This window comes from Lynx rufus, unplaced genomic scaffold, assembly GCF_022079265.1.
Source record: "Lynx rufus isolate CCGP_SWC_20201006 ecotype Redwood Valley unplaced genomic scaffold, mLynRuf1.p SCAF_51, whole genome shotgun sequence".
Taxonomy (NCBI): Eukaryota; Metazoa; Chordata; class Mammalia; order Carnivora; family Felidae; genus Lynx; species Lynx rufus.
In genome coordinates, this window is record NW_025814869.1 from 656,641 (window position 1) to 673,082 (window position 16,442).

Below are 16,442 nucleotides of genomic sequence, written 5' to 3' on the forward strand. Positions count from 1 at the left end.
TTTAACAACACTATTTGTGGAAGAGATTGTTTTTTTCCCCATTGGATAGTATTTCCCGCTGTGTCAAAGACAGTTAACCATGTGCTTGTGGGGTATATTTCTGGGTTTTCTGTGGTGTTTCATTAATACGTGTGTCGGGGGGTTTTTGTTGTTATTGTTGTTTTGTTTTGTTTTGTTTTGTTGCCAGCACCATGCTGTCTTGATTACTACAGGCTTTGCAATACAATTTGAAGCGAGAATTGTGATGCCTCCAGCTTTGCTTTTCTTTGTCAGGATTTCTTTGGCTTTGTGGATCTTTGTGATTACATATAAATTTTAGTATTGTTTGTTTAGGCTCTGAAAAATGCTGGTGGTATTTTGATTGGGATTGCATTAAATATGTATATTGCTTTGGGTAGTATACACATTATGACAATGTTTGTTCTTCTAATCCATGAGCATGGTATGCCTTTCCATATGTTTGTGTCCCTTTCAGTTTCTTATATCAGAGCTGTATAGTTTTCAGAGTACAGATCTTTTATGTTTTTGGTTACCTTTACTCCTAGGTATGTGGTACAGTTATAAATGGGATCAATTCCTTTGTCTCTCTTTTTGCAGCTTTGTTATTCGCGTATAGAAACGCAACAGATTTCTGTACTTTGATTTTGTGTCCTATGACATTACTGAATTCATTTATCAGTTCTAACAGTTGTTTTGGTAGAGTCTTTGGGTTTTTCTACGTAGGGAATCATGTCGTGTGCAAATAGTGTTGTGCTGCCTGTGGTATGATCCTTCTATCTCTCCAAAAGACCCCTGTCCCTCTCCCAAGTTCTCCTGACTCGGACCTTGACCCTGCCTTGACCCTGCCGATGAATCTCTGCCTTTCCACTCACCCACAGTCGATCCCTCACTTCACACCTCCACAGCAACTACCCCTTCCCCAGCTTCCCCTCAAGACCCTTTGGCACCCCATCAACATTCCCCTTCAGCCCTTGCCTCCACCTCCCGATCCTTCTGTCCATCCTCATTCTGGCCACTCTTTCCAACCTCCCCATGCTTCTGCCACCCAGTTCCCTCTTTGAGATGTGGCTGGGCCAGAGGGCATTGTTTGAGTCCTTGTTCCCCTCTGCTTGCCAGATCTTTCTCATATAGAATGTAAGATTGGCTCTTTCTCAACTGATCCTGCCAGGTTTACTAAAGAAGTTGAATATCTTGCCCTTTCCTATTACTTACGGTGGAGAGACCTGTATGTTATTCTCTCTACCTATATACCACACCAGAGTAAAACAAACAAACAAACAAACACCAAGATTTGGTCCAAGGCTACTGAATATGCTGATGATTTAAACCACAGACAGCCTGTACCATAGGCTCCTGGAAATGCAGTGGTTCCCCTAGTTGAGACCCATTGCAATTACCAGCCCCCTTCTGGAGACAAGGTCAAGCTCAACCGCATTGTCACCTGCCTCAAAGAAGGCACAAAAGGGGCAGCTTCTAAACAGGTCAATGATGAAAGGTCAAGGGAGATCACCCAGAGATCAGATGAAACCCTGCCCTTTTTCTTACTTGTCCATCTGAGGCTCTTTAAAAATTCACCAGGCTTGATCCCAAGTCTCACAAAGGAATTGATCCTGGCTGTGCATTTCATCTCCCAGTCAGCTCCAGACATTAGAAAGAAACTTCAAAAACTAAATGAAAGCCTCAGAGTCCTCAATCTAACTACTAGACCTGGCCTTGAAGCTTTTTAACAACAGAGAGAAGGGGATCACAGATAAAAAGAGACAAAAAGATCAAAAGTGATCGCAAGTTTATTAGCTCCTGACTACTGCCCTTAATGGAACTATTCAGGAAAAGTCTTACCCAGCTTGCCTGCCCCAAAGGTTCAATAAGCTCCCTCCAGGGCTTTGTTGCACCTGAGGTAAGCCTGGCCACTGATATGAACACTCTCCCAATAAAAAACTTCCACTAAAGGGGCGCCTGGGTGGCTCAGACGGTTAGGCAACAGACTTCAGCTCAGGTCATGATCTCCTGGTCTCTGAGTTTGAGCCCCATGTCAGGGTCTGGCTGACAAGCTCAGAGCCTGTAGCCTGCTTCAGATTCTGTGTCTCCCTCTCTCTGCCCCTCCTCCACTCACACCTCTGTCTTTGTCTCTGTCTGTGTCTCTCTCAAAAGTAAATAAACGTTAAACAACAGCAACAACAACAACAACAACAACAACAACAACAACAACACCCAACTTCCACTCAAAACCCCTTGCCCTGCCTGTAAGCAGGAGAATGGGAGCCTTCTCCATTGGGAGAATGATGACCCACCTTCAAAGTAGGGGGGCGGGACCCACCTCCCTCAAACCTGTCTTTGGGGCCCAAATGAGGGGGAATTAGCTGTATCCCCAGTGGTGGATCTCTTGGGACTTCTTCAGGACAGACTAATACATCCCAGGATTGGAAAAGGTTCCCGTGCATGTCCTCTCCAAGGCCAAGACCAGGGTAACTCTCTCCGTGAATTTTCAGGACCCTCTTTTCCCTCCCCCATCCCTGTTGTCGACATTGACAGCATTGTTTCTCAACCCTTAGCTCCCCCCTTAGCTCTTTTCATGTGCCCTGACAGATCAGATATTTAGCCATTCCTTTCTTGTTCTGCTACACTGTCCCATCCTCCGTCCTAAAATGAGACATCATGACCAAACTAGCAATCACCTTCATCTGCAACCCATAATCCCCAATCCAATTACTGGGCCTCCTTACTGAACCACACACCCTGCTCCCACTTTACTCTCTCCAGTTATGACTTCAGTTCCCTCATTTGTATAGAACACCTCCAAGCCAAGTAAGCTTACTTGCCTCACCTCCGTCACCATACGCCTCAAGGATCCTACCTTTTCCCTTTCTAAACCCCAATATCCCCTCAAACCTGAGGCCTTGTGAGGCTTACAACCCCTCATTTCCAAATTCCTTACCCCCAATATATTGAAACCTATTAGCTCTCCTTCAATATTCCAATCCTTCCAAGTCAAAAAGCCAGATGGTTCATGTAGACTAGTTGAGGATCTGGAAGTCATCAGTGAGGTAGTCATCCCTGTCCACCCCATCATCCCAATCCATGCACCCTTCTCTCCACCATTCCAGTGTTCGCCATGTACTTCACTGTCTTCAATCTTAAGGATGTGTGTTTCACTATTCCCATCTTCCCAGAATTCCAAGACCTTTTTGATTTACCTGAACTGACCCCGACACCCAACACCCAACACACATGACTGTTAATATGGACATTTCTCCCACAGGGTTTTAGGGACAGCCCCACCTCTTTGGACAAGCTCTAGCATCAGATCTCTCTAACCTCTCCTTCCGATTGTTCCCTTACCCAATATCTGGACAACTTTCTCTGCTGTAGCCCTTCTTTGCCCACTTTTATTTCTGACACTATCATTCTTCTCACCTTCATACACAAAAAAGGTTGTGGAGTCTTCCTCCCCAAAGCCCAACTTAATCAACAATCTGTCCACATACCCAGGACTTGCTTACACTGGGACACAGGGTGACTGCCTCACAACAAAAGCAACTCACCTTTAATTTATAGTCCGCATCATCCAAGAAGGAACTTCACACCTTTAGTTACTTAAGAATGTGGATTCTGAAAGATGGCCTCATAGCCAAACCTCTCCATGAGGCCCTTCAGGGTCCTGAACATGAACCTCTAGGTTGGCACTCTCCCTCCCTCACAACCCTTCAAACCTTAAAACAAGCCCTCCTCCAGGCTCCAGCTCTGGCCCTTCCCAATCTTCAAAATAATTTTCTCCTATACACGACAGGGGAGGGATAGCTCTAAGACTATTGGGACCAAAACATGGACCAGACTTGAAAATGCTGGGTTTTCTCTGAAAAACATTAGATAATACCACCAAGGGACGGCCCCCGTGCCTCTCAGCTTTAGCAGCCATGGCCCTATTAACTCAGGAGGCTAACAAACTCATATATGGACAACATACAGATGTCATTTCCCCCGCACCATGTTATAGATATCCTAAACAGCAACGCCTAACACTTTCTTACAAGCTCCCGGGCTCACACAATAACAAACAGTTCTTCTGGGGAGCTCTGACATCACCATTCTAATACCCTAAATCCTGTCACCCTTCTCCCTACAACAGAGCCAGTAGAACATTCATGCCTGCAGATCCAAGAATACTCCTGAGCAGTCTGAACAGATCTGACAGACCTTCCCCTTTCAGACCAAGAACATTCACGGTTTATATATGGGAGGAGTTTTATATCAAATGAAGAAAGAAAGGCAGGATATACAATTACCACAACCACACAAATCATAGAGAGTTTACCCCTACCACCAGAGACATCGACAAAAAAACAAAAAACAAAACAAAACAAAACACAGCAACAACAACAACAAAACAAAACAGAGCTCATTACTCTCACCAGAGCTCTTATCTTCAGCAAGGATAAAAGACTCAACATTTGTGCTGGCTCTAAGACGCCTTCCACATCCTGCACTCACATGCAGCCACAGGGGAAGAAAGGAGGCTCCTGACCACAAAAGACTCCCTCATCAGACATGCTTCCCTTATCTTCCAACTCACTCATACCTACCCAAGTCCCCACTCGGGTGGCAGTCATACACTGTAAGAGATATCAAGAACATACTTCTCGAAGACATGAATAGACGCTTTTCCAAAGAAGACATCCAGATGGACAACAGACACATGAAAAGATGCTCAATGTCACTCAGCATCAAGGAAATACAAATCAAAACCACACTGAGATACCACCTCGCGCTGGTCAGAGTGGCTAAAATGAACAAATCAGGAAACAATAGATGCTGGCGACGATATGGAGAAAAAGGAAACCCTCTTGCGCTATTGGTGGGAATGCAAACTGGTGGAAAACAGTGTGGAGGTTCCTCAAAAAATTAACGATAGAACTACCCTCCGACCCAGCAATAGCACTACTAGGAATTCATCCAAAGGATACAGGAGTGCTGATTCATAGGGGCACATGTACCCCATTGTTTATAGCAGTGCTTTAAACAATAGCCAAATTATGGAAACAGCCTAAATGCCCATCAACTGATGAATGGATAAAGAAGATGTGGTTTATAAACCCAATGGAATACTACTTTGCAATGAGAAAGAATGAAATCATGCCATTTGCAGCAACATGGATGGAAGGTATTATGCTGAGTGAAATAAGCCCATCAGAGAAGGACAGATATCATATGTGTTCACTCATATGTGGCTCTTGAGAAACTTAACAGAAGACTGTGGCACGAAGGAAAGGGGAAAAAATGGTTACAAACAGAGAGGGAAGGGAGGCAAACCTTTAGAGACTCTTAAATACAGAGAACAACCTGAGGGTGGATGGGGGGTGGGGGAGAGGGGAAGTGGGTGATGAGTATTGAGGAGGGTACTTATTAGGATGAGCACTCCCTTGTTTAATCTCTGAGTGGGCGGGCGAGGAGCACAAGTGGTACTTAGAATATTTTCATGAAATGTTCCAAAACAAGAAATTTTAGTGAAGAAGGAGTGGAAAATTAGGCAGTGATGAGAGCCAGAGCAAGTTAAAGACAAGTGTGTAGGAGATGGAGAGCAGGAACAAAGAGCTAAGTGCTCACACCTCTTGGTGCCACTGCACTGCCAGTCCAGTGAAATTATTTACACTACCCTGCAAGCCCATGGTTGCCAGTCCTCTTAGTTCCCAATGGTTCTATTACAGCCAAGGCCTTTGGAGGCACTTGTCTGGCCAGTCCTTTAAAAATTTTAGAGGGAAAAACTGAGGTGCGGAACTAACCGGAAAAACACTAACTCTTCAACACCTCCTCAGAGCTTCCAATGGGAAAGCTGTGGCATGCTGCGCCCCAGCCAAAAAGCCTTAGGAGAATGTCCTCACCCCAGGTAATCCCAGCACGTGGAAGGAACCTGGGCCGCATATTAATCATTGCTACCTCCTCTCTTGTTCCAAACCATGAAGCAAGTGTCCAAATAAACAGAAGTAACACTGCAAAGCCCAGACAAGGTAACAGATGCTGAGCGAAGTGAGAAGGACAGAGAACAACTTCCAAGGAGGGGAGTCTATTTTTAATAACAGCCCATTTAAATGCCCTCCATACACAGAATTCTGTCAGCAACACCAATACAACATCTGCAGTGTCTGTTTTCAGACCCACAGAAGTGTTAGTCAAGTGTGTCTGACTCAAATAGTCAAGTGTGTCTGCATTCGATACCCACCTATCTTCTGAAATGGGGCTTCCTTATTTTTACTGACAGCCCAGGAACTTCTCCAGGAACCAAATACCACTTGTCCTCCCTTACATCGTCCCCTCAAAAGGAGGGAGCGGAAATCCAGCTGAAATCCAGCTGTCTTCTTTCCTCCCCAGAAATATTTGAGTATTCTACTTTCTTTTTAACATTTGTTTTGAATACACTTGTCCTCGTACTTCAATATACCCCTTTAAATAACCGCCTCATTCTTTTCTTCTACAACCTAATCCGCACACGGTGCTGGCTTGTGCAGGCTCTTACCCTGTACATGGAGAGCACCATGTTTCCTGGGAAAAGCTTATTAACTAAAGATTATGCCTTACATAACCCTACCCTGTAAGCTAAAGGAAGTTCCTATCACCAGAAATCGGGAAAATGCCCACAGTCACAAGGAACTCAGGCGGGCTGGGTGAGCATGGGGGTTCCGCTACTATCCTCCACCCCTGCGTGTCTTCAGTCTTCCCACGTGGCACACCCCTATTCTGCCTCCAACTGTTGGGATCTTTATATTAAAATTCAAAACAGCAACGCCTCGAAATGCAAACAATATGCACTTACCTATACGTCTAACCCGATGGCGGATCAACCAGATCGGAACTCCTTAGTCTGTTGTTGCCTGGTGGTTGTTTTTTAAGCCTAAAAGAACCACACTTTTTAGAGCAACAGGAGAAATCCCAAGTCTCGCCAACACTGGGTTACGAATGTGCTGGCGTCTGCAGATCTAGTACTGAAAGCCTCAGAACCACGCACGCATGCGTGATAGCTTGAATTAGGACGGAAGTACCTGCAGGCACACCAGGGAAAGCTGCGTGTTGTGCGCTTTCATCCCAGGCTAGAAACAGCGTAAGGAAACCCGCTACACGCCGTATACTGCTCCAGAGAGAATTTCGCAGAACTTCCCATCCTCTATCTCCCCTCTGTTTCCCCCCAGAAAAACGTCTCCCGCGACATTTCAGTAGCTGAAAGTGGCAGGCTGACGTCCTTTCACACACTTACCTCCCTGGTAACTACAGGAGCTGCTTAGTTGGCCGCATTTTAATTAGTTACAGCTATGAAATAAAAACTAACGTGAGTAATGCAGCCCATGGGAAGTAGGCAGACGAAGGCTTCGCAGGGTAAGTGACAATAAACCTAGACCGGAGCCCCAGGGAAGGCAGTCAACTGTTTCTGGCAACACAGCAGCCCACCACCTGACAGGTTACAGATTAACCTGTAATCCTCAAACAGGAAGGAAGTGGAAAGTGTTTGAGATCGAAAATTTGAAGGTTTCATGACAATTCAGAAGTAGCGAAAAGTATACGGAGAGGATGTTGCCTGACTGGGGGAAGGTTTGGAGAATGGGAACAGCGACTTTATGGAGCGGACAAGCCCGGCTGACCAGGACTAGGGACAGCCCAAATTAGGCGCCAGTGGATGCCCCCGTGCAGCTTTAGCTTCGCTGGAGGATTTGTTGACAAGACAGCTGCTCTGTCATTTTGCGCTCTAGACTATACGCTTATTCCTGGGATATTAGTCATAATCTGTGACGAATGCATGAGAAGTGTCTACTCCTATGAGGGTGGAATCACTTTCTCTGTATGCTATTCCTCCTACTTTTCTTGTATTCCCTGCACTATCTATGGTATTACCAGGGTCCTGATTACTCTGGGCCCTTACCCTCAGCTCCACTCTCCACTCTTCTCAAGCCCTCCAATACCTTTACTTCTAGACCACCCAAGAATCCTTCCAGGCTCTAAATGACAAAAACACAACATTAAAAAAAAAAAAAAAAGAAAAGAAGGCTGTATATATGCTCCCACATTCCAGTCAAGGGACTTCTCCCCATCCCAGCCAACTGGTACCTCGGCAGTGGACACATCTCAACAGATGAACACACTAATTTCAACACTAAAGCCAAGTTTGATACATCTTTTATTATATCAGGACCAGTTCCTATCAGGATAAAGCTAACACAAACAGGCCCCTCTGCACTAATGCTTCATATGCCAACACACAGGTGGTCTTCCACAATGCGTTAACTGCTCCCTAATCTTGTCAGTATCCCCTTGACACAACAAACAAAAATTCCCCCAAACAGAAGGGTAGTGTGCAGATTTTTGCCTTTATAAACCCTACAACATAACTAGATCCACAGGATCCCAAACCAAAACTACTTGGACAGTTTCTTCCACTAGTTTTCGCAGGATTCTCACACAGAGTCAGACACCAAGGCTTTTCTTTCCAGGAAGCAACTTCATTTGTGCTGGCACCACTCATTTAGGTTCATAGCCAAAGATAGAGCCCCTGAATGCCACGTGGCATAGTTTTTTTTTAATATATATTTTCTACTCCTTTGTCTCTCCCATATATGGTAACACACAAACATGTAGTCTGATTAAGTGGCCTCATGTTACAAGATCGTGAGGGATATTGTCACATACACACATAGCTAGGTTGCCTTGAGGTGGTTTTTTTTTTTTTAATTTTCTTAAGGAGAGGACCCTACCACATAGTGATATAACAGACTGCCCCAGTTCTGAACAATTCTTGCCCATATGACAATTCCAACTTCTTCCAACACAAAAATACACAAAAATGGCAATCCTATAAAGGCCCTAATGGCACAGACTGGAGATGGGACCACACTAGGGGCCTATTAACTTTTACACCATAACCACATTCAACACCCCCACAAAGCCTGCCTGTATCATTTCACTGGTAGCAGCCATGGTGCGTGAGGGGATTTTTCCATTTATGTCCCCCAAAATAACAGAGTTGATCAACTCACCATATCACCCAGCATGGAGCCCAACTCTCACAATGACCTTTTCTGTGGAGCACAAGCCTTTCCCTGCTTTACCCCCTCCCCCGCCCCAGCCCACTAGCAAGGGGCACTGTACACTCATATACCTAATGCCTGACCTACACTGTCCCACCTCACCGGTCCTCATACCCCTAACCCAGTCATGCAAGTATTACTCAAGTAAAAGCCCAGTCTTTTCTAACCCACTCCCACAGAGCTAAGCTGCTGTCTAGTCTCATCTCTTCAGTATCTTTATGGCGATTGGGTTAGGCCCTCTATCTTAGTGCCAGAACTCTCTGTTTCTTTTCATCAACAAGTAGCCAACTTGACTTCCACCTTCCAAGCAAAGAAGAGACACATTGATTCCCTGGCAGGAAAAATTCTTCAAAATCATCCAACTTTAGACCTGTTAACTGCTAATGGGGTGGGGTGGGGGGGAGACTTATGATTTACCAAAAAAAAATATATATATATATACATATATATGTACATATATATGTATATACATGTATATACATACATACGTATGTATGTATGTATACATACATATGTACATACATATATGTACATGTATGTATGTATATATATGTATATACGTATACACACATATATATGTAAATTAGCTTATATGTGTGTGTATATATGTGTGTATTTACATATATATATAAATGAGTATATATATATATTTATATATATATAAATTTACATATGTATATGTAAATGAGTCAGGCCAGGTCTTAGACAGTCTTGATAAAATCATCAGCACAGCTAAAGACAATGATGAAAGATATAAAAACTAGGGAAATGATTGTTTTTCCTGAAAACTAGATCTCTGGTCTTGGGTCTCATGGTTCACTCATTTACTGGACCTTGGAAGTTATTGGACTAGCCCTTACTTCGGGGCTCTGTATTTTACAATATCTAATCTCTTCAATACAGGACTGAATCTCAACTCATGGTATCTCTCTAAGGTCTCAACAAGCTCACACTCAGGGGCAGTCCGGTATCAACCTTTCCCTCACTCTTGGTCTGTCTTTACAGCTAGGTAGGGACAGCTCTAGGCTGTCTGCTCAGCAGGAAAGAATTTGGAAGAACAGAGCTGACAGCACAGAGCCTCCCTGGGATTCTGTCTCTCCCTCTCTCTCTGCCCCTCCCCTGTTCTTGTGTGCTCACTTGCTCTCTCTCTCTTTCTCTCTCTCTCTCTCTCTCTCAAAATAAACAAACATTTAGAAAAGCACATCACTGACCATTTATAAAACAAACAAATGAACAAGAGAACCAACGAAAACACACAAGGGCTCCGTCTACAAGCTCTGAGGATATGGCAGCTACCGGGGACAGTGACATTGTCCTGAAGGCAGGGGACCGTTGCCTTGTACACCCTTTCCTAAAAGGACAGAGCAGTGCCCTTCTCAGACAGAACAGGAGGCGGTTCTCCTGCACCCTCCCCTCAGTGCCCTGGAGGTGATTTCTCTGTAACATTGAGGTCCGGGCAGCTATAAATAGTGCCCAGCACCGTTCCCACATGCATGTGGGCAGCAAACGTGATTCTTTCATCAACAAACCACCAAATGGGCTTAATGGAAATCGTATTACTTTACGTCACTTTGATAATGAAAATAAAAGGCCCACTTTTCACTTAACTTTTACTACTCAGTTGAGAATCTGGTTTTTCAAAAATACCCTGGACTCCAAATACCATCATCTCCTGTCACTTTCAACAGGTCAATGCATTGAGATGTATTGCCTTCACAGGAGTACTTCAGAAGTTTGTAGCAGACCGGTGTTTACTAACGATCAAAAACTGATTTTGAGATGGTTACGTTAGCTCTACACACACAGGCACAAATGCCCTTCCATAACAGATACGCACGCACACTCACATACACAAACACATACATTCAAGCACACACGCGCATGCATGCACTTACATACATGTGCACACGCCACACTTACAGATACACCTGTACATATACATACATATACACGCTCATACATGGGCTTGCACACACCCAAAGCCACCCTGCTTAAAAAATATTAAGTTTACTTATTTATTTTGGGGTGGGGGGAGAGAGGGTGAGAGGGAGACAGAGACAATCCCAAGCAGGCTCTGCACTGTCAGTGAGAAGCCCGAAGCTGGGCTTGAAGCATGAGATCGTGACCTGAGCCAAAGTCGGACGCTTAACCCACTGAGGCAGCCAGGTGCCTCCCCCCTCTCTAAAAAATTTTTTTAAGTTTATTTATTTATTTTGAGAGAGGGAGACAGAGCCATCGTCCTTTTAATATGAGACTTGTGAGGACGCTGGCCACTCACCCAAGGTGGCCAGGAGAGGCCTCCTCCAGCCAACACCCCTGCGGTGTGGCCACAAACCTGCCTGACACATTAGCCCTTCTGACCCTGCAATGTGGACTCCAGGTAGCCCAGAGCTCCCCCTCCATCCACTGACCTACAACTCCCAGCATCTGGGTCTCCCGCTCAGTGGGAAAGCACCCCTGGGCCCCCAACGCTGGATGGCACCCTGGCATGTGGGTTGTGAAGCCCTGATTTCCTCTATAAGGAGAGCCCTGGGGGCTGGGGAGAGGGTGTTGATGCTTAAGAGAACGGCCTGGGAGCCTTGCTGCAATACACTTGCCGAACGCTTAGGCAGATCCTGTCTTCTTTTTCTTAAGTTTTTTTAATGTTTATTTATTTTTGAGAGACAGAGAAAGACAGAGTGTGAGGGGGGAGGGGCAGCAAGAGAGGGAGACACAGAATCCCAAGCAGGCTCCAGGCTCTGAGCTGTCAGCACAGAGCCTGATGAGGGGCTCGAACTCACGGACCATGAGATTATGACCTGAGCCCAAGTCAGAGGCTCAACCAACTGAGCCACCCAGGGGCCCCGCTTCTGCCTTCTAATGTGTACATAAAACTCTCAGAAGAAAGGTGCTTGCTGTAGGCACATGGGTGGACGGACAGCCCTCCCACTCAGCTCAGGACCACTGACCTGGCTGGCCCAAAGGGATTCAGCCCAAAAAGGTAAGTCTCCAAGCTCCTGATTTATTAAACAACATAAATGAGAAAGCACACTTGTTCATCCTTGCTCTTGGTGTTTTAGTTTTTGTTTTCTTTTTTTTTTTTAATGTTTCTTTCTTTCTTTTTTTTTTTTTTGAGAGAGAGAGAGAGAGAGACAGAGACAGAGAGAGAGAGAGAGAGAGAGAGAGAGAGACAAAGCGTGGGCAGGGGCAGGGGAAGAGAGAGAGGGAGACACAGAATCCAAAGCAGGTTCCAGGCTCTGAGCTGTCAGCATAGAGCCTGACATGGGGTTTGCGAACCACGAGATCATGACCTGAGCCGAAGTCAGAGGCTTAACCAACTGGGCCACCCAGGTGCCCCTAGTTTTTGTTTTCAAGGCTTGGACACCTACCTACCCAGTGAAGAATTTGGACATTTCTACTGGTAATGGTGTGTCAGCAGCTTTTCCTCATCAGAAAAAAAGCCTCTGACTGTTGATTTCGGCTCAGGTCATGATTGTACCGTTTGTGAGTTAGAGACCTGCATGGGGCTCTGCGCTGACAGTGCAGAACCTGCTTGGGATTCTCTCTCTCTTCCTCTCTCTCTGCTCCTCCACCACTGGCACTGTGTCTCTCTCTCTCTCTCAAAATAAATAAATTAAAAAAAAAGAGGGGTGTCTGGGTGGCTCAGTTGGTTAAACACAGGACTTTGACTCAGGTCATGATCTCTCTGTTCATGAGTTCAAGCCCCAAATCGGGCTCTATGCTGACTGCTCAGAGTCTGGAGCCTCCTTCAGATTCTGTGTCTCCCTCCCTCTCTCTGCCCCTCCTCTGCTCGCTCTTTGTCTCTCTGTCTCAAAGATAGATAAATATTAGAAGAGGAAAGGGAAGGGAAGGGAAGGGAAGGGAAGGGAAGGGAAGGGAAGGGAAGGGAAGGGAAGGGAAGGGAAGGGAAGGGAATCACACTGAAGTCAAGAAAGGTGCTGTTGGGCAAGGCAAGGCAAGGCAAGGCAAGAAAATCATGCTGAAGTCAAGAAAGGTGCTGTGGTGGCGGGGATGGGAAGTCATGGTTGTTGGTGAAATGTCGAATACCGTCCATCCCAGTGGGAAACAGTGCCTACCTGGGGTGGTGACGGCCATGCCAGGAAGCACAGGAGCTGGCAGAGGGGAACGGAGATGCTGATGTGTCGGGGTGGCTATCAGAGAACTTGGTGGCATTCCAGGAGTGAGGCCTCCAGCTCAGCTCATTCTTCCTGAAAAAAACAAAAAAACAAAACGCAGACAACTCAGGAATTGCAAATAACGGACAACCCTTGCCAAGACAGGAGCGAGACACGGAAATATGTTACAGCTACTCCCGTGTGACTAATAGCATTGCTTCCGGGGCTTTCCATGGTATCTGGATATGAAAAATTGTTAACTTTTATTAATGCAGAACCCATCCTAAGGCAGAGTGAGAGTCATGAGTTCCAAAATGTGAACTAAGCCTTATTCTTCAATTTTTGCTCTAAACAGGTAAATAAATCTTGTCCTCGCCTCAGCCATCAGTAGGACCCCGGAAGGACTCTTCTGTCTTTCCTGTTTCAGCATAGCTATGCACACAGCTGTCAGCCTCCTTGTGGAAGGGAGATGCACTAGAGAGAAGTGCAGGGGGTCCCCAGCTCAGCCGGGTCACACACAGTTTGGACCACTTCCTTTTTTTTAAAGTTTATTTATTTATTTTGAGAGAGAGACAGAGAGCAGGGGAGGGGGAGAGAGAGAGAGAGAGAGAGAGAGAGAGAGAGAGAGAGAGAGAGAGAGAGAGAATCCTGAGCAGGTTCTGCACTGTGAGCACAAAGCCCATTGCGGGGCTCGAACTCCTGCACCGTGAGATCACGACCTGAGCCAAAATCAAGAGTCAGATGCTTAACCGACTGACCCCCAGGCATCCCTGGATGACTTCTATTTACTCACTTCACTAAGTAAACGCAGACATCTTGACATTAGCTGAGACTAACAGGGGCGCATGCATTCCTCTGAGCCTCTCAGAGTGTCTGTGAAGTCAGCTAAGGGTCCCCATCGTGTGAATTCATGATGCCCTAGAACGAAGGCTCTAGTCCGTTCAGCCAGGACTTGTGAACACAGTATGCAGCGTCTTCCTGGGCTCCTGCGTCCCTGTCCGCACCCTCCCATCGGTGGCTTATTCTTTTCTTGGCTACACCGCCTGGGAACGATAAGGGAGGTTCAGTCGCAAATCCCCACAGCTGCCACATAAATGTTCACAGAGCATCCAAGAGAATGGTGGTGTGTGAGGAGAGCCACGCATCTGCTTCTCCCAGTGTCCATTGTCTCCACGTCTCCAATTTGGGACAGAACTCGCTCACTGTGGCCAGTCTGCAGCTCAAGAGGCTCAAACTGAGCCTCTCTAGGTGCTTGACAGAGAGCAGACATTCTTCCAGGCAGGCGAAGACATTAAAGGATATTAATGTTAAAAGCATATTAAAGAAACCCGGGGTGCTTGGGTGGCTCAGTCAGTTGAGCGTCTGATTCTTGACTTCAGCTCAGGTCACGATCCCAGCGTCATGAGATTGAGCCCCACGATGGGCTCTGGGCTGGGTGTGGAGCCTGCTTGGGACTCTCTCTCCTCCTCTGCCCTTGCCCTGCTCGTGTGTTCTAACACACACACTCTCTCTCAAAACAGTAGTAAAGAGTATTAAAGAAATCTGAAAAGTATGTATAACTTAAACCTTCTGACAACTCACGGGGTGCCTGAGTGGCCGAGTCACGTAAGTGTCTGACTCTTGATTTCGGCGCAGGTCATGACCTCACGGTTCCTGCGTTCCAGCCACGCTGACAGTGTGGAGCCTGCTTGGGATTCTCTCTCTCTCCCTCTCTCTGTCTGCACCTCCCTCAAAAACAAATACATAAATGTTAAAATAAAAACGTTCTGACAACTCATACTTAAGGAGGAAAAGTAGATGGGTGGCAAAATGTGGAATGTGTTGACTTCAGGAGTTTCCCCATGAACAAGAGCAAAAAAAACAGACAACTTCATCACACCACAGAAGTAAGGGGATTGCAATCCCAAAGTGTACCTCATCGAGTTTCTCCAAATCCTCGTGAGGAAGGTTCTGGCTACATGAGTCTCGTGTTCAGATGGCATTTTCTGTGCTATCGCATCAAGGATGTGTTTCACCTTCCTTTATACTTAATTAATGAAGGAAATAAACTAGACTGAGAGTGGAGGCAAAGGAAACAAATAAAAAAAGGAAGCGTGAAAAAGAAAATGCCTTATAATCTGTGGCAACATCTTCCAACCCAGCACGTGGCAAGACTGGGGTATGTGCTGGCTTACTTGGGGGGAGGGGGGGCAGCAGGGCTCCAAAAGTACACGCACTCCCTCCTTTTTAAAAAGACAACACAGGGGCGCCTGGGTGGCTCAGTCGGTTAAGCGGCCGACTTCGGTTCAGGTCATGATCTCACAGTCCATGAGTTCGAGCCCCGCGTCGGGCTCTGAGCTGACAGCTTGGAGCCTGGGAGCCTGCTTAGGATTCTGTGTCTCCCTCTCTCTCTGACCCTCCCCCGTTCATGCTCTGTCTCTCTCTGTCTCAAAAATAAACATTAAAAAAATAAAAATTAAAAGACAATACAGGTATGCCTGGGTGGCTCGGTCTGTTAAGCATCTAACCTCAGGTCAGGTCATGGTGTCGCAGTTCACGAGTTCCAGCCTCGCATCAGGCTCTGTGCTGACAGCTTGGAGCCTGGGAGCCTGCTTCAGATTCTGTGTCTCCCTCTCTCCCTCTCTCTCTCTCTCTCTGTCCCTCCCCTGCTCATGTTCTGTCTCTCGCTCTCTCAAAAACAGCTCAATGTTAAAAAATAAAATAAAAAGATAACGCATATAGATGCATGTCTATTTCAAGAAGACATAGTTGACAACCACAGTAGAAATTAAGAGCTTTATAGAAAAAAAAACAAATCACCCAGTGAAAGGTTGTACCTATAAGCTACACACAAGGATATCCTGGCTATGGGGGATAGTGACGTTTTCCTAAAACATAATGGGCTTTTCATCAGGTCCTTTGAATTTCCTAGTGCATAATGCATGTATTTGGGAAGGTTCCAGCTACCTTCTGTTTCTCAGCCCCTCTGACTACCTAAAACGGCTGGATTCATGCCGATAAGAGAGGACGACGTTCTGGACCCAAAAGTGTTCATTCAATCACAATGCTGTGAGGATGCTGGTCCGCCAGGCTGTGGGGAAAGAGCTCTCTGGCGCCGCCACCTGGTGGTCTCACACAGCCACTGTCCCTCTGGCTGCGTTCCAGTCAGACCCAGATGAACAGAAACAAGAACAGATTTAAGGTCTTCATTTTCACAAGATCGTGGGCTTTCTTCTCGCACAAGATACACACTCAGGTGGCTTTAAGCCATTCAGCCGCCAGA

The 16,442-nt window shown here is 46.0% G+C and overlaps 2 protein-coding genes across 4 annotated transcripts in view; both read left to right on the forward strand.

Moving 5' to 3' along the window:
- LOC124527574 (cullin-4B-like) overlaps window positions 1-4,363 on the forward strand; it is a 66,029-nt gene extending 61,666 nt beyond the window's left edge. The window contains 1 exon segment of the mRNA XM_047100670.1: window positions 4,127-4,363. Coding sequence (XP_046956626.1) covers window positions 4,127-4,170 — 44 coding nt within the window. The 3' untranslated portion in view covers window positions 4,171-4,363.
- LOC124527579 (gamma-taxilin-like) overlaps window positions 1-16,442 on the forward strand; it is a 697,565-nt gene that overhangs the window by 566,485 nt on the left and 114,638 nt on the right. The gene's annotated exons all lie outside the window — the stretch shown is intronic.